This window comes from Phaethon aethereus (assembly GCF_964289735.1).
Source record: "Phaethon aethereus genome assembly, chromosome: 3".
NCBI lineage: Eukaryota > Metazoa > Chordata > Aves > Phaethontiformes > Phaethontidae > Phaethon > Phaethon aethereus.
In genome coordinates this window covers 8,638,768-8,666,292 of record NC_138576.1, presented here as the reverse complement: position 1 = coordinate 8,666,292, position 27,525 = coordinate 8,638,768, and the positions used below count along the sequence as shown (strand labels likewise).

The 27,525-nt window shown below is 40.9% G+C and overlaps 1 protein-coding gene across 1 annotated transcript in view; it reads left to right on the top strand.

Annotated features, from left to right (window-relative positions):
* The window catches only part of KLHL29 (kelch like family member 29), a gene marked incomplete at its 3' end in the record, with an annotated part of 255,138 nt that overhangs the window by 86,621 nt on the left and 140,992 nt on the right, over positions 1-27,525 (top strand). Inside the window, exons 2-3 of the mRNA XM_081998428.1 lie at positions 22,067-22,208; positions 22,966-23,508. Coding sequence (XP_081854554.1) covers positions 22,067-22,208; positions 22,966-23,508 — 685 coding nt within the window. The remainder of the gene's footprint in view (positions 1-22,066; positions 22,209-22,965; positions 23,509-27,525) is intronic.

The window sequence follows — 27,525 nt, the reverse complement described above, 5'->3', positions numbered from 1 at the left end:
TGACCTAAGTGAGGCTTTTGACAGTCTCCCATAGTACCCTTGTGTGCAAATTGGAGCTGTATTTCCAAACTGGAGATATATTTTGGGTAGGTATACTGTAACGTGGGTGGAAAATTGACTGGACTACCAGTCTGGAAGGATTGTGATCATGGCATGAAGCCCGTGACTGGTTCCTGGGGGTTCCTCAGGGGTCAGCCCAGCAGAGAAGGACCTGAGAACAAATTGAATATCTAGCTGTCAGTGTGCTCCTCTGGAAATGGAAGTGAACTGCATACTGGCTGTATTCATTAGTGGGAGTGTAGCCAGCAGGTCCAGCAAAGTGATGCTTCCTCTCTGTTCAGCACTTGTGTCTAGTTTTGGATAGTCCCGTACAAGAAACATGTGGACATACCAGAATGAGTCCAGTGAAAGGCCACTAAATTGTTTAGGGAGGTAGAGAACATGGCATAGAAGGAAAAGCTCAGTGAGGTGGGTTTTGTTCAGCCTTAATAAGAGAAAGCTCTTCTTGCTGTGTACAGCTGCCCATGGGAAGGTAAAGAGCAAGCAAAGCCAGACTCTTCTCAGAGGAGCACAGCAGAAGCAGAAGAGCTATCAGACACAAATTGCAGCAAGGGAAATTCCAATTAGATATTAAGAACAAAATGAGGTGGTGAATCATTGGAGCACGTTGCCTAGAGAAGGTGTAGCATCTCCATCCTCAGAGATAGTCCAGACTCCACTGGGCAAAGCCCCGAGCAACCTGATCTAACTTTGAAGTTGGCCCTACTTTGAGCAGGCGGTTGGACCAGATGCCCTCTAGATGTCCCTTCCAACTTAAATTATGCAGCGATTTTATAAACCACAGGACAAAAGTTATTTAAAAACAGCTGCAGTAGTCCAGCTCATCACTTCAATGTCACACTCCTAACACTGACTTTCTGACAATGCAGGTGCCGTTTTAAAGTCTCTTCTGTGCTACTTCTGTGTCTGGGGCCTCAGTGCCTGCAGACACCTTCTTGCAGTAAACCGTGCTGCTTTAATGGGGTTTCCAGCAGGGCGGGGGGGGGATGTTCGACCAAGGATAGATGGAGCAAACAGCATTCCAGGGCAGGTTGTTAAATAGCATAAGGCGAACTGAGTGGTTAGCACCTTCTACTCACAAATGAGGTCTGAGATCTTTGTTTGGTTAACCTTTCTCTCCACTGGGCACTGAATTTGGCACAGAACTAGGTAGTATGAGCATGATGATACCCAGCCAACTGAAGGTCAGTAGGAGGTACTGAGGGGCAAGGTATCTTTCCTGCTTTCCCTTGATATATAAAGTTAACATGTAATTGTTGCAACTGCTTTTGCTGCAGATGCTGATGTTGGACAATTAACTTACCAATTCCTAACCTTGTACCTGGACTCTGAGGATCAGATCTATACTTGGTAGAGGAGCTGCAGCATTTCACTAAGTTTCTACTAGGGATCAGTTTGACCTGAGCTATGCTCTGCTGTTGTCTAGTAGCAAAGCTTGAAGTTTCTCAAATTGCTTAGCAGTATAACTGCTGCAAAAAGAATTACAGTGGTTTCAGTGTATCCTGATTTGCTGAAGGCCACATCTAACCTGGCTAAGCAATAGTTTAATTGCACAGCCAATTTTAAATGTTCTTTATTACAGGAGCCTGAATTCACTCTGCCCAGTTTCCATTCTCATTCAAGCTGTGACTTTATAATTGCCCCAGAATCCTGTTGGAGAGTGGAAAGATGTGGCAAAGATTTTAAGGGACTGTGAGAGAGCCCCTGGAGACAGAGATCGAACAGTGCTTTCATAATTATTCCACGGACTAGACTGCGTGACGTCAGTATGATTCATGCAAGGTCATTACAATTTATCTTTGTATCTGAGTAGAAACTGGGAACAGGATACTGAGGGAAAAAAACCAAACTTGCTGTATGTCTGATTTTGGTATAAAGTGGAAACAGAGTCATAAATAAATGGTTACATGCCGTCTTGAGGAGTTGGGGTGAAATAAGGTGGAAGGCATGTTTAGAAAAACCCACATTTATAGGAAATTCTCATGTTATTTGATAGAGATTATCTATAAAGCTACAGTAGGATGACAACCAGCACAGTAGCAAAACCATGTAATAAATAATAAACAAAATATGTAATGCTTGGTACAGTTGAAATAGGCAAATATTTATGGCATAAAATTTTGTTAATGCCTCTGCCTCTTCTAGGGGGAGTAGTGAGTATTGCCACCTATTTCTAAATGCAGAGAGTTTGCAGGGTGATTTCTTTTTGCCTGCTCCCCCCCAAGACTTCTCATGCCATCTCTTGCTGCTCTTGAATTACTATATTGCATTTTGTACAATAAATGGCATTTGAGTGTATATTTGACATGACCAGGATTGGTATTAGAAATTAAATAAAATATTACCTTTTTTTTCTTTTTGTAAATTGCTCCAATAGTAGCAAATTAACAGTAAATTGATAGAGAAAGGTAAGCACAGATCCTTTAAATCATAGTGAAGTTTTTGGCATTCAAGCTAGAAGTGTCTCAATTTAACACATCATTGGTTTGTATTATTAGAAATTTCATTGGTTTGTGGAGCGTATGATGGTTATGCTCTAAAATTGAAAGTACATAGGCTCAGGACTTCTACAGTAGGCTGAGCTCTTACGCGGTTACTGATCAGTGTGCAGCAACTGCCATGGCTTGTTAATAAGCACAGGCAAACCACTATTAAAACCCTACTTGCCACTGTATAGAAAGATTTTTAACAGTACTTATTTTCTTGTTTATAGTTCTATATCAATCATGAAATGGGAACTGAGAGACCAGTAAATGTCATTTGCCACTTTTCGAGTAGCATGAATTTATCATCTGCATTGCATTTCATCACATTCATCTGTTTCCTTCCAAACAGGAGTAGGGGATTAGAGTGGAAATGTGTCTTGAATCATTAAAAGAAACTGCTTAAAATAGGAACGTAAATTAAGCTAGCAAAAGAGTTTCAGTTAATACTTAGTCAGTGTGATCCAAACTCTTCTTTTACTGTTTTGAACTTTATTCCCTGAAAATTATCCTAGACCCCCCTCAAAATAGGGGAAATATTTTTTTGGTTAAATAGTAAAATATTTTTTAAAACTTACTAAACATTAAGAGGGTCTTTATTTGCTAACCATTATGGCTGCCTTCTCCATGGTATATTTGATATGAACTTAACAAGGCTTTGTTATGTCTATGAAGTCCTAGCATGATAGTTATTTTCTGTCATGTGCAGGCTATGTTAAATGTGCCTTCTGCCACGATCATGAAGCTGGCTTTATTCCGATGGTGGCTCCTGTCTGTCGGGAGGGTGACTGGGTGAGCTGTATGACACTGTTCGATAATGAGCATTTCTCCACTCCTGTGTGCTACTAGAGGGTCATTACTTGGTACTTAAGATATGGTCTTTGCCTTTTCCCTCGAGGGATTGGACTCATCTGTTGTCAGCCTTTTGCTCTTAAAGCCTAATATTCTTCATTCTTAAAGCCTAATATTCTTCACTATCAGGTAATGACGGGTCTTAGTCAGGGGATGGAAGAGGGTTGGCAAAACACTTGGGAAACCAAGTAGCAAAGAAGATGCCAGATTATTTCTTTCTCATATCTGGAAACTCCAAGGCAAGAGTGTTGTTGGAGCAGGTAGCGAGTTGGATCCACCCTGCAGGTTACAAATTAAATGTATTCATATGTATGAGTATATAGCATTCCACATGCTAAAATAACCTCCATGGCTGAGGATGCTCAAAACCAGGCCCAGTACAGGTAAGCAATTAATTAAGAAGTGCAAATCCTACCACAGTCATGCAGATATATTTGGTCAAGGACACTGTGGTGCAGGATATGGATCCTTTGGCACAAAGAATATCTGCACTTCTACACTTGTATTGAGACATTCCCCTGCAAAGTCCATTTTCTTAATGGAGCCAAAACTGGGATCTGAATGAGTTGTTTTTGAAAGCAATTCCTTCTCTGCTTTTAATTAGTACTGGTTGAATACTATCACTTGAATAATGTATTTGATGAATAATGCTGTTGTCCATCAAATAAATTATTCAATTAATCTTTTTTTGCATTACCTAAACACTTCTACAGAAGGTTGAAGATATCCATTGAATAATCTATTAGAATGATGCATTGCTTTTCAAATATACTATGCAACAAAAAAATTTTATATAGTATTCAGCCAGGTTTTCCCTTAATTAAAATTTGCATGTATATAACAACTGTGCCTGAAGAATCACAAAGAATTTAGGTAGTGGCAGACACAAGGTGGAGAAAAGTGTTTCTGTTATTATGGATGATTTATGTTTCATAACTCCTGTGGTACTGTGTTTTAAGAGTATGTCAGAGATGCCAAGAGCTTTGAAGAATCTTTATTTTTCCCTTTTTTTTTAAATAGAGGTACTTTTAAACTGATCTCCAAATAAATGATACATATTTACCAGTGACATGCGGCCACCCTTGAAAGAAGAGCTGTTTGCAGTCAGTTCATTTGCAAGGGTGGAGAATGAAGAAACAGAGGCAGAGGCAAAGAGCCAATTCCCCCGCAGGCAGATTCACACGGCAGGCACATCGTCGTGTCTGTACTCCCGTGCAGAGAGCTCTCACCCCCAGGAAATGGCTCAGAGATCCCATCTCAGATGGGCTGAGTGCTCCTATCAAGGTCCAAAGTAGTGGGTGGCAGGGGTCCAGCTTTCAGATCTAATATTTACACCAACAATTTGCACAGGCAGTTCAGATGCCTGGAAAAAAATCAAAACACGTTTGGAGAAAGCTCTAGTATGAGGAGCAGTGAGTACAGACTAATGGCTGACTATTCCCTCCTTTAGATGTCACCACCAAAGCGTGTGTGCATATATGTGTTGGGGCTACGTGAAAGGGAACGTGCCCAAAACCCACTCTGGCTGCAATGGTACACGACTAGGCAGCCTGATCTGCTTTTCCTCTTCAGCTCTTTGGTAAGAAACTCTCAGCTTTCAAAAGGGAGGCTGTTGTGCATCTAAACAGGACCTGTGTGGACAAAGAAATGGGTTTCACTCCCTTACACAACTGGACAGTGTCCCTCTCCCTCACACATGCACCTTGCACCTTCCTACGCTATTTCAGTTGCCACTGGTGCGTTTGGAAGAGCTCGGTTTCGTGTCAGACAGGAGGGACTGGTCACAGTCTGGTCCTGCTGCTGCTGCTGCATGAGTCGGTACCATGCGTAGCATCTCTACAGGGTGGGCAAAGCCTGTGGCCTGGGACTCCGAGCCCTGCGTCAGGGAGATTGGGTGTCCAGCCTGAATCCCCTGCCTCATTCCTGCCGACACTCTCCAATGCAGATAGCAGCTCATGTTTCCAAATGTTCCCGTGTCCTGGTTTTGCAGGTGACTGACACCACCGAAATTTGTCTTTCAAAAGCCTTTAGGTGCCTCTGGATTTTCAGGCTTGCAGGTTTGGCCAACCTAACTCCATCTCTCTGGACTTCAGCAGAAATCAAGAGCCCTCTCTGCTTCAGAACTTTTGGAAATCTCTTTGGTGCTTACCTGCCTTATTAAGACACCTGAATACCTTTGAAAATTTGGCCCTAGGAGGCACTGCCAGCTGTGGTGTTCAGCATGGGTGGTCCATCCCGCGAGGTGCTTTGGGAGGGGAGCATGCTGGGGAGGGACACGAGCGACGGGAGGCTTTCGCTGTGGGAAGAGCAGAACTGTGGTGCAGGGGGCTGCCCATTGGGTGGTTGTCACTAAAATTCATTTAAATAAAGAATGAAAAGCCAGTCTTGTTTTGATTTAGAAGGGGAAGCAAAGTCCTTTACTCTTGCAATTACATTTCTCTTCATCTGCCAGTTAGTAGTATTAAAGAACAATTTAGAGGTTCAAAGGATCTCCATGAAGTATGAAATAACCCAGACACCGCTGTGTTTGGGGACCTCAAAGATAGTCAAGGAACTTGGATTGAGGCCATTAAGGTCATCTGGTTTTGTCTCACCAAAATCAAGTGGGGTTTGATGTCTAGTTATTTGGTCAAGAACACTTTTAAAAGGGAAAAAAGAAGAAAGCCATTTTTTCAGGAATTTAAGTCCTGGGTTTTATTGCTAACCCTCGGGAATGGTTTTACAACAGCTCGCTGTCTCTCTTGTTTAGAGTGTCTGTCTCAAAATGATGTAGGCTCTTCATCTAGCCAACTTGACTGTATCTTTTTATTAAAGTTGCACTTCCTATGATGGTGGATTTAATTTAATGCAAACGAAATTGTGTCTAGGTGACATGATCTGACTGTGTTATGCAAACTCCTACATTATGACATTCCTCTCACACTAACTAAAAGCTTTGTTGCAACATATTAATATAGAAAGGGTTATTTGTTTTGCTAGTAATAAAGGCTATATATTTGCTGTTTAGAACCAGTAATAAGGTTGACTTTTACACAACCTTGGGGAGAAAGTTACGTTATTTATTTATTTTTGAAGAGTTAAAAATTAAAAATGCATCTTGTGTATGTTCAGATGAGAGCGAAGGAGAGTATGTACAAATTCCATCAAATACAATTAGCATAATCAGAGGCTGGATGAGAGCCACAAATGATTGCACAAGGGAAAAAAAAAGTAGTTCCTGGGATCTTGGTACGTTGCCTGAAGCTGAGAGGGACACAAAGCAGTAGGAACTATTTTTACCCAAGGGCAATTTTTACTGATACTGCCCTTGCAAGCAGCTCTTATTTTATTATTTTTATGCATTCTTTTTCTGCTCTAAATTTGTATACTGAATTATCCATGAGGATAAATGTCAGAGTGGATTAAGATTAAATTAGGAACTAGATACTCTAAAACAAAAAAATCTCTCTCCTTCTTACGCACTTCCTTTTTTCTAGTTTAGTTTAGATTTTGGGTTTTTTTAGCTTTTTTCCCTTTAGATGCACCAGGCTGCAGCTACATAGACTGTGTTTTCTTTTGTATCTTTTTACATTAAATTTTCTGCACACATAATTTAACTTCCAGTATCCCATCTTCTTTGGTTTAGGTCATCATTCTCTTCATAGAGTTCCTGAATTTCTTTCTTCTGTGTGAAATATAGCTGGATGATGTTCTTTGTCTTTTTTTTTTCCCCCCTCCTTTTCACTCTGGTGCTGCTGCAGTGCACTCGGGGCATAGTCAGAGAGTTTACAATGGCTCCTGCCTTCCAGAGAGTGATGAGTAATTTAGACCACTTGTTCTCCAGGGCTGCCAGACTCCGGTTTCTAACAGAGCCATGGAGAGAAGTAGGCATGACACCTAAATTAGGTACCTGTATTACATCGTTTAACTGCTGCCCCTAGTTCTTACCAGGTTAGTTATAATAACCCTATTGATGTTAGCAGGTAAAAGCTCAGCGTTCAAAAATTCCCCCCATGTTGTACAGAGAGTCTTTGCTTATCTGCAAGACAGTCTTTTCCCTGCCTGCTTCTTTCTTCCCGTACTGGTGCTTTTTTGTCACTTTGTGTCTCATCTCGTATATTCTCATCTTCTGCTCACCTCCTTTCCATTCCCTCTGACACATGCAAATGCTCCAGAATACGTTCATGCACTCCTACTTTATTAGTCTTCCTCATATATGTACTTCGCTGGTTCTTTTTCTTTTTTTCTGGGCTTGTTTTGTTTGGCTTTCTTTTTACATTTTAATACAAAATATGCTTAACAGTGTCTAGTTAAAATTGCAGTTGTTTAAACACTGCAAATGGTCCCTTTGGGAAGCGGGAGTGCAGGGAATGTGGCCAAAGGCGACTCATGATGACTTGTATTTTTAGCGCATCTTCCTTTGCCCACAAAACCATATTTATAGGGTTGATTCTACCAGTTCCTGGCTCAGAGCAGTTTCCAACAGTTGCTCAGTCTTTAAAAGTAAAATAATAATGGAACTATTAAAATAAACCCAGTGCTTTCTCTCACTTTGTGCTTTCAGAGATCTGTCCCAAAATAATGCGATCCAGGTTTTCTGACGGGCAGAATTCAGTCAGTTGAGCACTACTGAGAAGTTTTTGAGAAGCAATACTGCAAGCAAGTACAGCTGGAAATAGGAGTTCCTTCCCATCAGGGAAAATTCTGGTTTCTGAATATAGGACGGATTTTGGGAGGTTTTTAAAGTGTTTTAGTTACACCATTCTTTCCCTCTGGTACTCTTACAGTTGGGCTAACACTACTAATGCCCCTGGGCTTACAGCTCAAGGTGAGATGCTGTGCTGGGCGTGTGACAGCTTTTCCAGACATGGAAATGTCACAAGTTTAAAACCTCCCATTTTATGCCCTATACAGCTGTAAACAGGAATTTTATTCCACTGAGAAAGGCAGATTTTTAGTTTGCCGGTGGAGTTAGCTCTCCCCGCTAGATCTGAAAGGGCTTGAACTCCCTGAAGCTGGGTATTGAAAAGCTGTAGACAGTCACATTTTATACATATTTTACTTTTATTAATTAAATTAAACAAATACAAACTGAGACCTACCTAGCTGAAACTTTGGTAAATAATTGTACAAATTTACTCATGAAAGAGAAGGAAATTAAAAGATGTCTCGAGATGACTATTTCCAGAGGCAGATAAATCATTTTTTAAACAAAAGTAACAACAATATCTTACACTTTTCACCTCTTTAAGAATCACAAAGCTGTTTAGGTAGGAACTGCTCTGTACAATATATACAGAAAGCTGTGTCCACTGCTAAAGTGTGTCCGGTGTGGTGCAGCGATGCCATGAGGCAACATGAGACTGGATGAGAGGGCTCCCACATCTCTTCAAAGTGGCAGGGAGAAATGTAATAACTGGAGTGGAAATTGGGCCAAGACAATGGGACTGACAATACATTCTTGGAAAACGTCTTGTTTGATCGTAAATATCCATGAAGCAAGCTTGCCAACAGTATTGATTTTGGCAGTGGATTATCCCTGACAACCAGGAACCACTGCCCTCCTGCTTTAAGCGGTGCCCTAATAGGTTTTTAGACAAACAGCCAGGGCAGTAGATAGAGGACAACTTTCCAGGATGTGTTCATCACATCACAGGTTCCCTGGATGTTTTGGATTGAGCACTTGAGAAGTATTGTACAGGCGTTTCATGCCGGGCTAGCTAATCCTGCATGTTTGGGACGTGCTGGACCTACGCAGACCAGTTACAGGTGCGCTGTGTAATGTCCAACCTGCCCACGTCAGCAGCTCTGTGCAGGTTTCCATGTACATGCTGAGGCTGGTCTTGCTCAGTCCCACCTCCATCATGAGCTTTGACTGAAACAAAGTATGAGCAAAGTCTGACCTTCATGATAGCTTTTTGCCTTCAGAATCTACACCTGGGAGACAGTTGCTGGCTTTAGCAAGTTTAAGACCTGTGTTTCCATAGCAGACACATTAGGTAATGATGCTTACAAGCTGATGGTACTTTCATTCTTAAACGAAGTTGAGTATACCTATGAGGAGGGTGGTGGTTAAATAATGAGGTAAAATTTGAGAAAGTGCAAAAGAATACCTGCACATCATCCAAATGATCTTTGTCTTTGTGTGCAAAATGCATTGAGATTGTGCCCTGGTCTTCAACTGACAATTCTAACTCCTACTGTAATACAAATAATAACCAGATATTTAAGATAGATTAGAATTTATTTTTGAATCCATTAGCATTTCTGTTAAATCTGACAAACGATTTAGAAAATCTATATGAATACAAAGTGCCTGCTCATCATATTTTGTGACAGCTGGGTGAATACTTGACATCTTTGTGCTCTTAAAAGAACATATGCAAAGACTGAATTTAATTTGTAAGGTTGAGAGAATTTATTTGCCTAATTTTGAGCCCACTAGCACATGATGGATTTGAAAGTTCAGTTCTAACAGGAGTATAATTGGGTTCTCATTTCACTTAGGAGAGAATGTGATAGAAAGGGTGAGGAGAAAGATAGAGAGATGGGGAAAATAAAGTAAGAAAATGAAACTGTGAGAATACTCCTGAAAAAAATTGCAATGAGACAAAAAAAAATTGTAGCGAAGCAGAGCAGGAGCAAAAGCCCACACATACAAATAAGGTACTCTTTAAGGGAACAGAAGAGAAAAAATAATGGATTCTTAATCATAATGCCAAATGTCTTTTGACTGGGAAGAGCTGATGCTTTAAAATATACTCACCGTGGTAGCTGAAAACAAAGATAAAATATTAAGTCTTTAAGTTGTGGGAAGGGAGAGAGGAAAGTTTCTCTAAATACTTTTTCAAGCTCAGTAAGTAAAGCAGCTCATCAAATGTTCAGTCCTACAAGAATAGTCCTTCGCTAGCAATAATCTTGGAGTCCTGGTGATTTGGATCTGAGCTGTTTACATGTGCTTTGGCCTTTTTTCTGATTACGGGTACACTCCCTTGTTTCGGAAAGCTGGGAGAAACCCTCTGCTTTAGCCCGTAATGTGCAGTGTGATGGGTGGCTGTGTAGTTTTCCTCTGCCTTGTGTTACTGAGGAGCACTGCCATGCAAGTGGCACGTCCACCAGTTTGGTGTGCCTCCTCATCCCACCATAGCACGTGGGGCCAGGATTTGAAGCAGGACTGCCTGCTAACATCCTGAAGGGGCTTTATTAAAAGTCCTTATCGAATATGTCTCTAAGTCCCTCAAGTTTATTTTTTAAAGGATTCTCTTAGTGGGAAAAAAGGGCAGGAATTGAGTTTGGTTTCACTTTCTAACTCTCAGCATTTACATTTTCCTGTTTACTCCCAAATGAGCTGACTTCGATGTCCCCAGTCTTTCTTTTGCCTAGCTATGGACACAAAGTCCCTTTGCAGCTGGTTACTAATGGGTCCAGCTGAACCAGGGTGAGCTTAAGGCATTTGAAGGTGTATCTCTGTTCACTGCTCCAGGACCTTGTTGGCTGCTCAAGGTTCAGGTCAGTACATAGCAAATGGAAGTACTTTTCCTGTGATACTTGTATTTACTTTGATTTTTACGTAAGAACTACATTTCCAGCTGTATCACTGGCAACTTTCATTAACACTCCCTGTTGAACAGTAGCTTTTTCATCTTTGTGCTTTGCTAACACTGTAGAATTAAATGGGTTTTTCTGTCTTTTTGATTGTATCCTGATATTCTGTCACCTTTTGATCTCTGTGCTGTGCACATAAACTGTAACTCCTTCAGGTACAGACTGCTGCGCATGGGTGTGTGTGTTCTTTAGATGATGCCTACTATGGCAGAGCCCCACATGCTGCGATACTGCGAAATAATAATAGTAGTAGTAGTTGTTGTTGTTGTTATTGTTATTATTATTTCCATATTACCCTTGTGATACCTAGGAAAAACAATTTTCTTTAAAGTTTTTTGACAGCTCTAGGAAGAGCTGGAAATGGCAACCAACAGACACAGCAACTGGCGCGAAGTACTGATACATTTCTGACTTTATACGGCAAGTTCTGCTTAATCCGATCACTGGTTAATTTAATCCTGTTTCATTTGATTGGATCCCCTGGAACCAAATCATTTGTATTGTGTTTTAGTCTGGTATTTCTGATCATTGTCTTTGTTAATTTGATCAGGATTGATTGAACCAGTCATTGAAAATAAATCACATAATTAATCAAATGCAGCCTTAGAAAAGCAGATCCTCAGCTAGTCTGTTAGCTTTTACCTCTTGTTTTTCTTTCTCAGTACATGGAGTTTGGACTTCTTTTCAAAAGAAGCAGATATTCATTTTAATAGCACCCAAATTTCAGTAGTACAAGGGGAAAGATGTATATATATGTATATACATATACAAATATATTTGTTTAATTATTTGTTTAGGATAGGATAGGTTAGGACAGGACAGGACAGAACAGAACAGAACAGGAGTAGTTCAGTTGGAAGGGACCTGCAATGATCATCTAGTCCAATTTATACCTCCACTCAGATCATCTTAATCACACAAACTCTGTGACCCTTTCTGAGGCAGGGGTGTTGGGTAGGTGTTGGGTGGAGGGTCTTGCTTAATGACTCAACTTGCTTAATGACTCAATGATTTTAGGGGGATCAGCATGTGACCCATGTTTAAATTTGGCATAGAATCATCAATAAATGTAAAAAACAAGGTAAGGCTCTGTGCTTTGTTCTAATAAGGTCTGGATAGTCTGTTTTACAATCAGCACTTGTCTGAAGCTAACGGTTACTCCAAAAACTATACTATGGGTAGGAACAGAGATTTTGGATTGGCAATAAAGATTATTTTGATCTGTACCTGTTGTGTGGAAAGTCTCCCTTTTTTTTCTTTTTTTTTTTTTACAGTAAGTGTTTGATCCTGTTTTGACTCTTCTCTCTGATCAATACTTGTGACCAAAGTTGGCCATTTTGATCTGCGCTGTTAGATGTTTATAGATTTGTGTTCTAACTGAAGCTTTACTACAGCAAACCGAGGCTCTGTTTGTCTTCTGGAGGCAATGGTTGTACAAAGAACAGATAAAACTCCCTTTGCCTCTCCTGAAAGCCACAGCAAGTTCAGCAGGGGATGCACTGCCTCTTAGGAGGTATTACCTGCAAAGACCCCAGGCTGGTCTCCCTGGCAGTTCATCCTGGGGGGTTACGAGGGCACTGTCTGCCCTGCACCCATCCTAGCAGAAATAGTAGCTTCTGGTGGACCATGACTTGCAGCAGCAGAGGAGGAGAATTAGGAAGATCAGATCACAACTTGCTGTCGTAGGTGAGGTATCCCCACCAAAGATCATTTAATTTTAGCTTCTCCTTCCCTACATGGTTCACAGAACCAACCTGTGTTATTTAGGGCTCACAATAACGCACACACCCCCCCCTGTCACCCTGTAGTTTTTTGTGTGGGAGATTATTTTTAGAGGTGGTTTGCTTTGTGTTAACTTCCCAGGAGCAAAGAGAGTAGGAGGTTTTATGTTCTTAGTAGCATAAATTTTCTTTAAAAGATACATAACAGAGGATTTTCAAAAGCACAGTCTTTGGACAAACTCACCTTTGCTGGGTTTCCTCTTCCTAATGAGTGTGATGGCCCAAACTAGGCACCTAGAAGAATTTAATCTTAAAGGAATAAAAAGTAGAGGAACTTAAAGCAGTTTGTTGTTGAAGTAAATCTTAGTACAGCTTAATCTTAACAGTACCCATTTATCCTTGGATGATGAAAGACTATTTAGCATCACAAGTTGCCACAGAGTAGTATTGAAGGATCATCTGATTCACACCCCAAAAATGAGACCGAGGTGCCTGGAAAAAATGGGTGGCGATGGAGCACAACTTTGGCAGGCCTACTAGTAACACTAGCCGCAGCTATACTATTATCTGTTTTAGTTTAAATTGTGTCTGTGGACAGAAAAGTATGTCTAATAGCCATTTGCTAGATTTATAGCTTGGTATGCAATGTGTTTGCCATAAATCTTTTAGAAGGATGATGGTTGAGGCAGCTGAAGCGTTCTTGCTAGTCCACGAATCAGTTCTGCCGAAGGAAAACAGGAGAACTGGGCAGCTTCCTACTGGTAGCATGGAGATACAGAAACAAAATGAGCAAGAATGCCTTGATGCAAAACCTACAGATCAGAAAAAATTGAGAAAACGATGACTGTTTCCAGAAGAACCATATATTAGCACTCTATTGTAAATCAAATTAAGTGACCGCCCAACTGCCTGATCCTGCACTGAACTTCTTGTGTTATTAAAGCAGTGAATCTGAGTGGAAGGAGGATTGCATCTTGAGACCTCATTCCCAAAAAGGATCTGCCAGTCACGTCTGATCGGAACAGCTTGGAGAATGTTTAGCTTCTTTTAAGAACCGACTGGGAGATTGATGGGTTCGAGCTGTTTTTGCACAGACTTCTTTGAGTCTTAAAATGCATTTTCATCTATCTGCACAGAAAAAAGAGATTTTAATAAGAACCATTGAGATACGTGATTTTTGATTAAAAGGGAATGCGGTATATTATTTTAGTATTTTTTACTGTGGAATACATTCATGTTTCTCCTGCACAACCCAAATTTTTAACAAGACTGGAGCAATTACAGGAACAGCCAGATTTAGATGTTATCTTGTCTGTAGGAAAAGGGATGTAATCTTTGAGAGATGCAGAGCTCGAATCCTGTTTTTCATATCTTAATTTTAGTGACTGCATAACTTACCTTCATAAGATGCTCTTAATAGAACTTTTCAATAGAATTTGAATAAAGTGTAATATATCTGGGATTCCTCCTCCACTCCTTTAAAATATTATGTGAAATTTATTAGTCTTAATGTACATATCCCAGAGCTAATTGTTTTATCTTGTAAATCAGTTTCTCCTCATCTCTTATACGGCTTTTGCATTCATATTTAAAGAATAAATAAATTCTTGGTTGGAAAGCCTGTGTTGTTTTGTAGAAAAAGGGGAGCAGCTTTATAGATGTAAAACCATTTTTAGTTCTTTTCTAATTATTTACAAATGCTGAGTTAAAGGACAGTGGAGTTTAAGTTATGCATTAAATTAGCATCTTACTGATGCAAGACTCTCAAAGGAAGTTGAAATTTTTAAATTGCTATAAGTCAAATTCAGACACAATCTAATAGCTCAATTGATGTTGATGAACTTAAGGCAGTGATAAATCAGGACCTACAGGCTTATTTTTCTTTTTGCTGTGAAAGGTAAGCATGCTGTTTCTACAGTACTGACTGTCCTTTTGTTTGAGAGTTGACCGAGTATACTTTGATCCTTTTCTTAGAAAAAGAATTCTCTGTTCTCCCTTAAAGAAAGCTTCCTGAAATCTCGATCAGATTATGGAAACTAAAGTGAGCACACAAAAGTGCTTGTTAGAAAGTTAAATTTATGTGCAAACTGAATGTGCCCTTGATGATAGCCTTATTGATCAAGCCAAGTTAATAAATCAGTAATATCATGCAGCACTGTTCAACACTCACAGGCTTATCTTTGTTTTCTTTTTTTTTTCTTTTTTTTTTTAATGTGCCTGCTGTGTAGGCAGAGAACATGCACTTTCCTGCCACGGTGTGTGTACTACAGTTGAAACACTGAATTCAGAGGGCTTGAATGTAAAATGTCGGCATCCAACAACAAAAGGGAACTTTTGTAGAAGTAACTTAATGCAGGGATTGGAGCCTAAAGTGACACAGCGTTTACTTTATAAATATTATTCTCTTTATTTCTAATGCTTTAGGCCCTGATCCAGAATGAAATTCCAGGGTCCTGTTTGGATGATTAAAAGAAATCCATAGGAAATTTGGGACAAAAATGCCATATGGAGCAACTTTTGAACCTATCAATGGCCAGCACTGGCGTTCAAGATGAATTTTAGTTTTCAAGCAGTCTGCCATTAGGTCATTCTTGAGTAGCTTTGCCAGTACACAAGGGTTACATCCTTTGTACACCCTTGGCATTCTGGTCTGACAAGCACTTATTCCATTATTACCCATATTCCCTTTTGCCCTCTGACAAAAAGCACTTACGATGAACTGGATTTATCTGCCTGTACCATGGGATGCCTGCAGGATCTCTGAGAGCCCTCTTGTGTTGCGTAGTGCATGTTCTCTGTAGTACGTGCTGCCGCGTTGTTCCTGATGTTGCGCGTTTTCCTCCGTTGTGAGATGGTTTTGCATTTGTAGCTTTGCTCTGATTTGGGGTTGATCTGCATGCCAACCGTGTTAGCAGAGGAGGTTCTGCTCAGGCTAAAGTGGGGCTTCTGTGCTCGAACCCAGTGTCGTGCGCTGATGTCCCTGGTGTCCTGGAGCAGCAAGTGTCGCAGCCGGGATCTTGGTTCGATACCTCAGCTCCGTTCCGTGATGTTCTCGCTGAGAAACGAAGGCAGCTGGGTGAGTACCTGAGCCTCTGCTGGTGAAATTTGCCAAGACAGAATACAAAGTGCCATTTATGAAGCTCTTTTATCATTCCATGGTCCTGCATTCATTCCCACCTAATGCTGAGCACCTAATGGGAGCACTGGTGTGAAAGTGGTGGTTGTCCTGGGCAGTGCAGCCACCAGAAAGAAATAGATATCACCTATGGTCAATTCACAACCTTCTTCTATCCCATCTTTCTCCCCCCTTTTCCATAACCTCATTCCTCCTCTTGCCTCCCCAGACCTGCAGCCAGTGTGGATAGGGAGCCTTAGAAAGGGTTAATGAAACAGTAAGCAGTTGACCCATTCCCAGTATGGAGTTATCTTCCATTCCATTGTCAGAGCTTGGGAATTTGGCCGCCTGCGTTACTTGGGAGGGTAACTGAGGCACAAATGTGAATGAGGTGGCAAAGAGGATGAGTCCAGGAAAAATGGGGTTGATGTTGGTGGGGGGAAGAAGCTGGTCATGCTCATACATCTGCCTTAGCAGCTCATGGACTGGGTGGCAAGAAACTCTGCTATGCATGGAGCCGGGATCAGGCCTGGGTAAAGGCCGTTGTGCTGTGCCTGCCCGTGATGTCGGCCTCACTGCACTCACGGGTTTCTCCAAGCCCATGTCATTAATCTCAAGGTAGGGGGTGTCTTTAAATCCTCTGAAAAACATGAATGGATGCAGCCTGTACCCTGCTGCTCAGCCGTGTGTCTTGCCTGGAGGCTATACCTCAGTGCTCCAGAGCTCATGCTGGCTGGTGGCTCGTTGCTGGATGATGTTTAAGATGCCAGTATTGAATTACTCTCTCCACTCGAGAGGGAACTAAGACTTCTTTTCTCTTTTATGCAGGGTAGCAACATTTTTGCGATGAGTTAACTGTGTTACTTTCTTTCTTGCTGCTCCCACATTAGCTTTTGAAAGAGAAAAACAATGTTGTGTCATTGCAGAATTGCCTGATGATGAGAGCTGTAAGGTAGATGAGTTCCCCTCTCCACCCATGAGCAAGTTCTTCAATGAGGTTTTACTGCAGGACAGCTCATTCTGTTCCTCTTTCACACTGGCCTGTCCATATCTCTTATGTTTTTAATACATTACAGTACAGCCCTCTCTTAAAACAACAGTTTAATTTCTGTAGCCCAGCCCAATGACTAGTGCTAGGGAGATATTGCTGCCGTCATTGCATCTTTAAAAGCTCTGCATCCATCCTTAAGAGCTTCTTTGGCCATGGACTAGACTCAGAAATATGCTTGGGATCCTGTCCAACACGGTATAGGAATTTACCCTAGATGAAGATCTATCCCTGTGTTATTCAGATTTTAGACGCATGCCTCATGCACAGAAATAATACCTGTTTCATGCAATATTTAGCAACATGAACTATAAATTAGACCATAAACTCTTTGGTGCAGAGACCACTGAGCTCTTTAGAGCACCAGACACGTTCAGGCTTAAAACCCAACCAGGGCCACCAGTCATTACTTGTTAGAGCAAGGCGTAGTTAACAGCTTTAAAAGGAATTCCCTCATTAAATTGAAGTTGCTTCTACCCATGACAGGCCATAAAATCTGAATCCGTGGGAGGGAATGTTTGCCTCTATGCATGCGTGTGTCTTAGCCTTTTTATTTTCAATGGGGAGAGAAAATAGAGTGGGTTGCATATTGGATACATTATCTCAGTATTAAGCTGCCATTCCCAATCTCTTTTGGATAATTGGAACAGAGAATCGCTACTTCTCATCCATCATTTTAAATGAAGGCCGTAGTAAAATAATTTTGGTCACTGGGAACCACAAATAGGATCCCTCTATCCAGATTAGTTCTTTTTTGCTCATGAAACTGTTTGAATAGGTTTTAGCACTCTGAGCCGTAGCAGGATGTATGTCAGCAGTTTTACAAGCCTTTGGGGAAATTACTCAAATGTGTTTGTAAGGACCTCCCAGGAAGTGTTTGGTGGTGTTGAGCCTGGGGAAAATTGCATTGGAATTTTCGTTGGATTTTTGGTTGTTGTTGGGTTGGATTTTTTTTTTAATTCCACTAACATACTCTGTAATGCTGGTGGTAGTGCAGTAGATTTTATGTTTCCATTGAAGTAAAAAAGGTTTTACTAAAAGTATAGGTCTTATTTCATCAAAGATTTGTAAAACTTTGGACTTAAAGTCAGACTTAGTTGTAGCTATGCCTTCTGAACACCTAATAGTAACTATGTAAACTGATGCAGTATAGACCAAATCACTAATTCCCCATCTTTAGCACCAGCTCATTGCTGTGAACTTGCGAACTTTCTTGCAGATATTCTGCAAAGCCCCATGAATCTGAAGGTTTTTAATGTTTTAATTTAATAAGGTTCAGTGGACCAGCTGTACACCAATTACTGGTGCCTATGGGCCATGGTTTATGACTATTTGAGCTGCAAAAAAATCGACAACCTGGCAACTTGTCTGTGTTAGTCTCATGTAATTCTGAAATTGTTCCATCTTGCTCCATTCTGCCTGTACATCTGTATTGCAGTTAATTTCCTTAAAACGGGGAGATTGCTCACTGCTGGAGTTCAAAGTGGCAGGCATGAGGTGAAATGCAAGCTTCGACTGAAAATTTTATTTGTTCTTAACGGTTATTTCAAACAAAAGAGGAAAAAAATCCTCAGATTTGGATTTGGGGTACTCAAATGTGACAAAGAGCACAGATTGAACATTTTAGGGGTGCTACAAAGATGCTAATGGTTGCTTTAGTAATCTTTGTAGTCTGCCATGAATTTCAGGCAATTAAATAGCCAATGCTGCTGTTGAATAGCCAGGCTTCAACAGACCTTTTAGAAACCTTCTTATCTTTTCATGTAAATAGACATTTGGCAGTATTTTAAAATGTATACCCAGTAGATTTTGTAATTCATTTCCTTTTTTTCATGTGGTTCGTGTTTAATTCAAACAAGCATCTGACTTGAAAGCTAAAGATAAAAGTGTAACATAGTACAATTAGTTTCTGTGAAGTCTGCGGATCACTAATGGAACACATCTCTTCCCCCTGCACAACTAGCATAATACAGGCCATTTTTTGGTCATTTATGTTGTACATTAAAAGCATCAAATAGAGTGCTGTCATGTGCGTGAGCGCAAGGACAGAAAGTTCCTCTGTTTGATAACGTTGGAAATAATTTTGCTTTCCAGATACACAAATAGGTAATTGCTGCAATCAGATCAGAGACATGTAACACTTGTAATGTAACCCTTCATATATTAAGAAAAGTAATGCAGAAATCAGATCAGAAACCAGAAATATATATATGTTAAAAAAGAGAAGCTTAGTAGATTGTTTTTCTGTTTCCACCACCATTATTGTCCAAACTGTGTTTCATGAATGTGTGTTGTAATTTCCTACCAACTAATCTCTAGCTCTTTCTGATGAAAAACATACCAGCTCAAGAGTACAGTTTGAAAGCATGTGCTGGACTTCTGCGTTTAAATCCACTGAGCCTCTAAGAAGCAGGATTTCTGCGCATATTTAGTGAAAATGTTTTCTTGGAAAAAAAATAGCGTTTTGTGGAAGCGAAGGAGAATTATTTATTGACATCAAACCTGAAGCCGTTTCCTTTTTATTAATGCTCGAAGTATGGAATTTAGATCCAGATTTGGGTGCAAACTCCAGCAGTTTTATGTGTCTGATCTGGTGCTCAAGTTTTTTTGAAAGCAAGCTCTTAGTTGCCAAACAGGCAACTGAATTTTTGTAGGATTTAGGAGAGCAGTGTCACATACTCCCTTTCTTACCCATTCTGTACAAAACATATGGGTTCTTTTAAAATTACAGCATGTGTATGGTTCTGTATTATTTAAGGTACAGGAATATTTTTTCTTATTTTAGATCGACACTGTTTTAAAGCAGGTGGGGAATGCAACAAAGTTACACAAGATGCTGCACATCTTGGCAATGCCACACAAGAATGAGAAGTATGGCTTTCAAAACCACTCCCAAGACCCAGTTCGTACAACAAAGAAATGGAACACAGATGCCACACGTGGAATGTGCAGGGCATGACTTGAGTCTTGAATCCTCCTGTCCATCTTGGATTGTTCATAAAAATGCCCTGTTCTCTATATTGCATTTACTGTTTATTAAAGCTTTGCTTTGGGATAAATAGCAGTGTTTCTGGGGGGAATTTCTTAGCTGATTTCTAAGCAGAGAATGGTGGAGGTGCTTCTTTATTTTCTTCTTTCTTTTTCTACTGCAGAGTTCTTTGTCCACTGTTAAACAGTTTAGCTAGATCCGAAGGGATACTGCTAACATGAACTGGTAAACCATCAACAGTGTTAAATCCTCCTGTGTCAAAGACCTTGTACAATGTAAAAGCAAAAGGTATTCAGATTAAGCCTTTTCTCATGACAATTTATAAATAGAAATCATTTTAAAACTGGATTTATTTTTCCCCCTCCTGCCCTTTCTCTTCCATGAATACAACTGAAGGAATCTTAAAGCTCTTGCTTGTCTGCATGTGCTCTCTTTTTGCCTTTCCTGACTCTCATTTTTATTTCCGTTGCAAAAGTTGAAATGGTAAGGGCAGAAGGAAATGTGAATCTAAAACCTGGATATCATTGTCCTTGGTGCCAGCAAGACAGAAAAAAAATCTGGAGAAGCTAAATTACCAAATTACCAAAAAAAACCTCAAACCAATGAAAAACAAAATACCAAAACAAAACTAAAAACAACAACAAAAAGACCCCCAAAACCACAGAAAAGAATAAACTGATGCATTGTGAAGAAAAAATAATAATAATTTGGACACAAGCTGAAAATTCTAACTTCAAGATACCATACAAAAAAAGACATTAAGGGTCATATTTCCCTGTGAACTTCTGCTTTTAATAAAGTATAGCATTTCTAGAGGGGAAAATATTCCCATTGTGGCTTCTAGGAGCACAGCAAAAACCCCATCCTCCATCAAGGTCTGCACCCAGGTCAGGTCAGAACTCCTGACTCCCAGAGCCCAAGGAAGATAAAGCTCAGGTGGAAAAGACAGTGGGTGATTGGAGGTGTTGGGTGCACTTGGTTGAAGGAGGGAGCGTTGGAGCAGGGCAGAAGAGCGAGTGAAAGTGTTAGTGGGGAGAAGGGAGGGCAGGAGGAAGCAGGCACCTCCAGTGGATCTAAAGACGCGAGGAATGACTGATGGGCTTGGGAAAGGTGTGCATGTATCTGCAGAGGGCGTAAATGGGTCTGCTAATGACTTCTTTCACAGGGTGACTGAGGTACTGGTGATGGGGAAAAAAGCTGCTGGTGTTGACAGAGATTTCATTGGTGCTATGTGACCCAGGGCATTTATGGAGCCTCTGTACTCCCGTCTCGGAGCTAAATTACTTCCCAGATGTAAGGCAAACAAGCGATCGCTCAGACTGCTCTCCTGTTGTTTATGGCTTCAGTCCTCAATACTCATTCAGCAATAGGCAGCTGGTTCCGTTTTCTTAGTTTAGAGGTTCTGACACCAGTAAAAATAAAACAAAAAAACTTTTAATCTTCCAGCAGTGAAATATGCTGCAGAGTTAAATAAATGAGACCTGTTGGAGCACCCTCATTTTCTACAGGCCTTCTTTCAGCAAAGGCATGGTTGTTTGGGAAGAACCCCTGAAACTGCAGGGGGGGAGCTGGCTTAGCATTTAAATTCACATGATAGTTTCTTTATCAAGCAATCTCTTTCAGATCATATCCCCTTTGATGATTATTCAGCCCCGATATTTCCCCTACTTTACAGTTATTTTAAACATCTCTGAAGAACTGCCAACATACTCACTTTAGCAGCCAATGGCTGTTATGCTGGGTTTTTTAATTGGCATTCAATTTTAAGGGTTGACAGCCAGTAAATACTAAGACTTCTATTTACTGTTCTACAGTAATTTGTCCTACGGTTGTAAATAAGTCTCTCTTGTTCTGCCTTCTGCTAAACAAAACTCACCATTTTTGGAAGAGATTGAGCAAATAGAAGATTGTCCCATTTTATGTAAGCTGTGAGTGAATGGACATTACCATATGTGTTTTGGTTTTTTTTATTTTCAAGGCAAAAGAAGCAACTTATTTCTGAAAATGCTAGTTTGTTGTGGATTTTTTTCAAATATATTGTATTTTCCATATGGACATGTCATACAAGCCTGGAGGAGAATGATATTTAAAGATTTTAGGATATCCTCTTGGACTGTAACAAACAAGCAAGCAAGCAAGCTACTAGCTATGAGGAGCAGCAATTATTCCCAATAGTCTAAACATTTTTATTCTGTATTTTTCTCTCTCTGGTAGACACCTTGCATTTCCAAGACTGAAAATCAGCCTCAAGGACTCGCAACGAGCGTCAGGTGGGGACAGACACCCATCAATCAGTCCACGCCCTGGGACACTGATGAGCCTCCATCTAAACAGATGAGGGAGAATGAAAACCCAGGTATGTTTCTAATCTTATTTGTAATTCTACAAGAGAAAATCGTTCAAAGCAAATTCAATGCACTATCTCCATTTGCCTCCGTAAATTAGACTCCATTGTGAGCCCTTTCTTTATTCTTTACCAGGGTTTTTCTCTCATTGTAAAGACCCCTCAAGTTTCTTCTGTGCTGGGGCTAATATAAATGTATTAAGATGCCTGCAAGTTCATTAGAGTGTTTTTTTTTTTTCTCCTTCTCTGCCTTCACTAGAGGAAAAGGCACTCTGTAATACTTTAAGACCTCTTTTATGTCCAGAACTACCTGAAATGATTTCCAGCTTCCAGACACATATCATACATTGTGCTACTATGCCAGACGCCTAATTACAATCTCTTTGTAGTGGCTGCAGCACCATTATTATACACACAGAGTGTTTGTCAGGGAGCCATGAAAGCACGGTGGGGAAAGAGGTTAATTTTCTTGGAAGCACGCGCTTAAGCTGCATAAAGTGCAAAATACATAAAACCGCAAACATGCCGCATGTCACCTGAGGAGTATTTTAACAATTGCACTCACATCGCCATAGCAATTTTGTGCACTTACCGGTTGGGAACGGTTCCAGACCCTGAACAGCTTTAGATACCGTGAAGGAGAAGGGTGCGTCGGCGTAGTTCAGTAGCGGACGCGGGTGCAGGAGGGGAAGACTGGGGGTGTTTATTTTTGTTCTGGTCTCCCCCGTGCTGATCCCACCACCATTGCCAGCCTTTCTTCGTGCCACAGGTGCAGCGCCCTGGGTCACCACGGTGGCGGCAGGCAGCCAGCCCGCCCTGATCACGCACTCCTATGGGATGACACAGCCGCCCACCTTCAGCCCGGCCGCCAACGTCCAGGCCCCCATCATCGGCGTCACGCCCTCCCTCCCTCCGCACGTCACCCCCCAGCTCCCGCTGATGCCAGCACACTACCAGCTCCAGCCGCAGCCCTCCCAGCCCCTCAGCAACATGGTGGTCAACCTCCAGAGTCAGCCTTTGTACACCAACAGCCAGCCCCTCAGCATGTCCTCCATGAGCGGTGTGGGTCCGGTGGCTCACCCGGGCCCCGGGGCGGTGGGCAACGGCCACCTGGCCTGCCCCATGCTGCCGCCGCCGCCGCCGGCCCTGCCCTCAGCCACCCTGCCCAGCAGCGCGCCCACCACCAACGGGCAGGCAGCCGCCCCGCTGCCCCCCAACGCGGCGGCGGGCCCAGACAACACCAACGGGGTGCAGATGCTGCGGACGATTGGCGTGGGGAAGTACGAGTTCACGGACCCCTGGCACCCCAAAGGTAAGGCGGGCCGTCTTGGCCCCACGGGGCGCGCAGGCAGGGGCGGGTGGCGGGGCCAAGGATGGCAGCAGACCCCCAGGCCTCCCCACTGGCTCTCTTCGGGCCTGCCAGCCCAGGTCCGGCGTCTGGCTCTGCGCTTTTCTTCAATGAATAGCTTTTATGAGTTAATAATGACAAAAAGCAGTGCGTCAGAAAGAGGGAGGACAAGCTGTGGGCATGTTTTGTAGTGAAAAAATGCTTTTGGGCCCATCAGATAAGCTGGTGGTCCTGATGGTAAAGCAGCCATCATCCCGTGCCTCTCCCTTTGAAACATACACCCATGTTTCCATCCGACCACTTTCCTTCTGGCTTCAGTTGTGCATTAGTCACAACACTAACTTTCTTCAACCATTGTCTTCTCCCCCCTCTAGTAGGAGCCCAAGCCAAATGCAAGCAACCCTGCTGTCTGAAGCTGAACAACCCAAAATGTTCAGTGTTAAGGGGAAAACTCTTCCTTACCAGGTTCATTGGGTTCAAATGCCGCAAAACACCCTGAATAGTCATGAGTGTTCCTGAGAGGTTGACCTTTTCTGATAAGTAGTTTGTAAATGAGCCACACCACTGGGTCACGTTGGAGTGTTATTTCCAAGTACCTTACCCTAGACACTTCAAAAATACCTACACTCTGTGTACTTAGTTTTTCATTTCATTTGCTGAGTTTTCCCTGCCTCCCTTAAAAGTCATGAGTGTACCACATGTGCAGGTAAAGCAAAATGTAGCTTACAAAAATATAAATGCGGACCTATCAGCAAAATCAATTAAATTGATTTTTAAAAAAACACCCCAAAGGCTTCATTAAGTCTGTGATATTTTATGTATACATTTGTATTCAGACACAGTCCATGTGTAAATTATTTACTTGCCACAAGCTATTAAGTTCTATTGTGTAGCTCTGTATTAAAGACAAGGAATCTCTATTAAAAATTATTAGTCCAATAACTCTTCCTGCTCATTACGTAAATTGTACTTTGCTATGTGCAAATCCTTACCAAACTTATCTTGAAAAGGAGTTCAGGCACAATACTGGCAGTACTTTTCTAAAGCTAGATATTTGGACTGCTTTCAAATTTTCAACTCCAAGCCCCAGATACGATGAGAAAGCTTGCTGGATGTTGAGGTTCTGAATTTTTCTTGAAGATCTAGATGGGCTTTAAGTGATACCAGCCCAATCAGGTAAACAAAAACTGACCAACAGTTGCTTGATAGGAGTTTTGTTAGTTCTTTGCCGTTAAAAAAAATCAAAATCCACAAAAGCAATTTGTCAGGTCAGATGTATAAGTTACAAACCCTTGATTTTGTAGCAGGAGAAAGGGGAAAGATTTATACTCTAATCCTGGTGGACTGAGCTGTAGTGGTTCTGCTGGACATCTCCGTGGAAGATATTTGTCTTCTAAAAGGCATCATCTCCACTTTTCATAGCCACCTATCCCAATTTACTGCACTGGATACTTGAATACATGATCAAATTAACACAATTTAAAGGATTACTTGGTGTCATTGGAGACATGTGCAATATACAATACAAGGGAAAACACATACGCTTAAACCACTTTCACTGCGGTAATTTGATCACATATCTGAGCCCTAGTGACACTAACCTAGTGAGACAAATGAGCACGTCAGTGACTGCACACTTGAGGTTAGGAATACTCTTAAATGCCTTGCATACTTAGGGCCAGGAGCATCAGCTGTTATTTACTCTTCCTCCATCAATTAACCTTCAGCATATCTGTGGCTAGCAGATGAAGTAAACTTCAAATCAGAGCCTAAGTAAAAAGATCATAAAATATTTAAATAGTCTTTTAATATTTGATTTGCAAAGTCTTAGTCAGCATTCTTGCTTCAGCTGCTCTAAACCTGAGACTAGTCTAATTGTCTGAGCGCCACCGAGTACAGTCAACCAAGGAGGCATTCATTAAGGTGAGGAGAGTTCCTCACCAGAGTATGCCAGGCATGCCAGACCTAGCTCTGGTCTGGTATTTGGAAACCTTTGTATCTAGGAGAGGCTCGTAAGGACATTAAAACAAGTAGGATTTCTAATCCATGACAACTGCTGACACATTAACCGAACTGTACCTTACAAACTGCAAGCTAGGCAGCTTTTTTTCCCAGGGATTAACTAGCTCTCTATGAACTTCAGCTTCTGAGTTATTCCTGTTCCTGTAGTGGTTAAAAACAAACAAGCATAAGGTAACGAAGCATGCATATACAAATGTCTCATAAGCAGGACCTATTTTATAGAGAAAACATAATCTCTTCCTCCATTTCCAGTTTTAAAAGCCCTTATGTCTAAAGCTATAATTCTTCTTGTCAAACCTAAAGTCAGAGAAGACATGAAGCCTTATGTTGGGTTTTGTTGTTTTGAATGAAAGAGAAAGAATTGGGAAAGAGAAGACAATTGGGTGTCTAACCAGACCTTAAAACCTCACTAGGATAAGATTCTTAATATAAACTGTATGGATTTCCATGTGGCTCAATTCTCAAGTTATTTTTTGTTTTAATTTCTGCCCTCAGGGATTTCAGTCTCTAAAGCCTGACTGGTTTCAGAGTCTTGCATGATAGGCACCTTTCTCTCTAGGAAGGAATGGAAACTATGAGACAGTACTAAGATGTTCAAATATACAAGTTCAAGCTAATTCTCTACAAGTTTCATTTAAATATTCTCTCTCTTTCTTGGGGAACCTTGGACAGTATTATAATAAGAGCCACTGCTAATGGCCTTAAGATCTATCTCATTATCCTGAGATACTCAGTATTATTATATCACTTGACAATCCAGTCTTGTACAGGTTTGAATAATTACCCAAGTATACCTTAAGTGAAAGAGCAGTTCTTGCTGGTTGATATGATAGGGTATCTTATATTTTTAGATTTTATTAGGGAGACAATTTGAAACATGATGTTTTATTTCCCATAATTATCTTTCATTTGGCTGTGTACATGTTTGGGCTGTATTATACTGTTCATGCAGAACAGGTTTCTGACTTGGCTATTGCTAAACAAAAGTATTGATAAAAGTTGCCAAAAGTTAAAGGCACTGCTAGTATGCCATCTCATTTGCAGTAGGTCAAGAGATCTCGCTTACATGACTGAAAGAGTCATTTCTATAGCTCTACAAAAATACATTTTGATTACAAGAATCGTGATACGAAACAGGTATGTCATTCTTTTTACAGTGTCACACCTAATTCCTACCTAATTCCATTGAAACTACTTGTAAGAAAATAATTTTTGCATGCATTAGAGAATCTTCTTGGTCTGGATGGGTTATATTCTATGAAGGGATTTTTTTATTGCTTCTCTAATATGTTAAATGCAAATGTTAAGTTTAGATACATGATCCATTTACTTAGTGAATTTATAAAGCAGTCACATTATGAGGGACATAAGTAATGTTTCAAAGTAATTACTGCTTTTAGCAATGTGTGAAGAACCATAGAGCTGCCTTATGAAATGCATAGGATCTTTCACCATACACAATCAACAGCAGTTTTGAGAGGTGTCTAGTTTGGCCTGTAATTGCCCTTTGGATAGGATTTATGCCACATACTCCTAACTGACTTCAAAAGCCATGTCACCTTAACACAGACATGTAGTCTAATATTTTAGAACAGAATCAGCCCTTTTTTTCTATCCATGTCCCTACTCTTGCTCTGTAATCTAAAGATTAAGCGCCAGGGGAAATAATAAAGCAGAATATTCAGAACTATGAAGATGTTCATTGTGAACAGATTCAGTGAAGATCCCCTGGAGTTGGCATACTCAAATTTTTATGTGGCTTCTTCAGAAAATACAGAGTTGCAAGTAACATTCAAACATAATTTCAGTATCTTCAGGTGTCGTGTTTAACTCTATCCAAGCTGAAACCAGGACATTAGGCTACATAGAATCATAGGATAGTTTGGGTTGGAAGGAACCTTTAAAGGTCACCTAGTCCAACCCCCCTGTAGTGAGCAGGGACATCTTCAACTAGAGCAG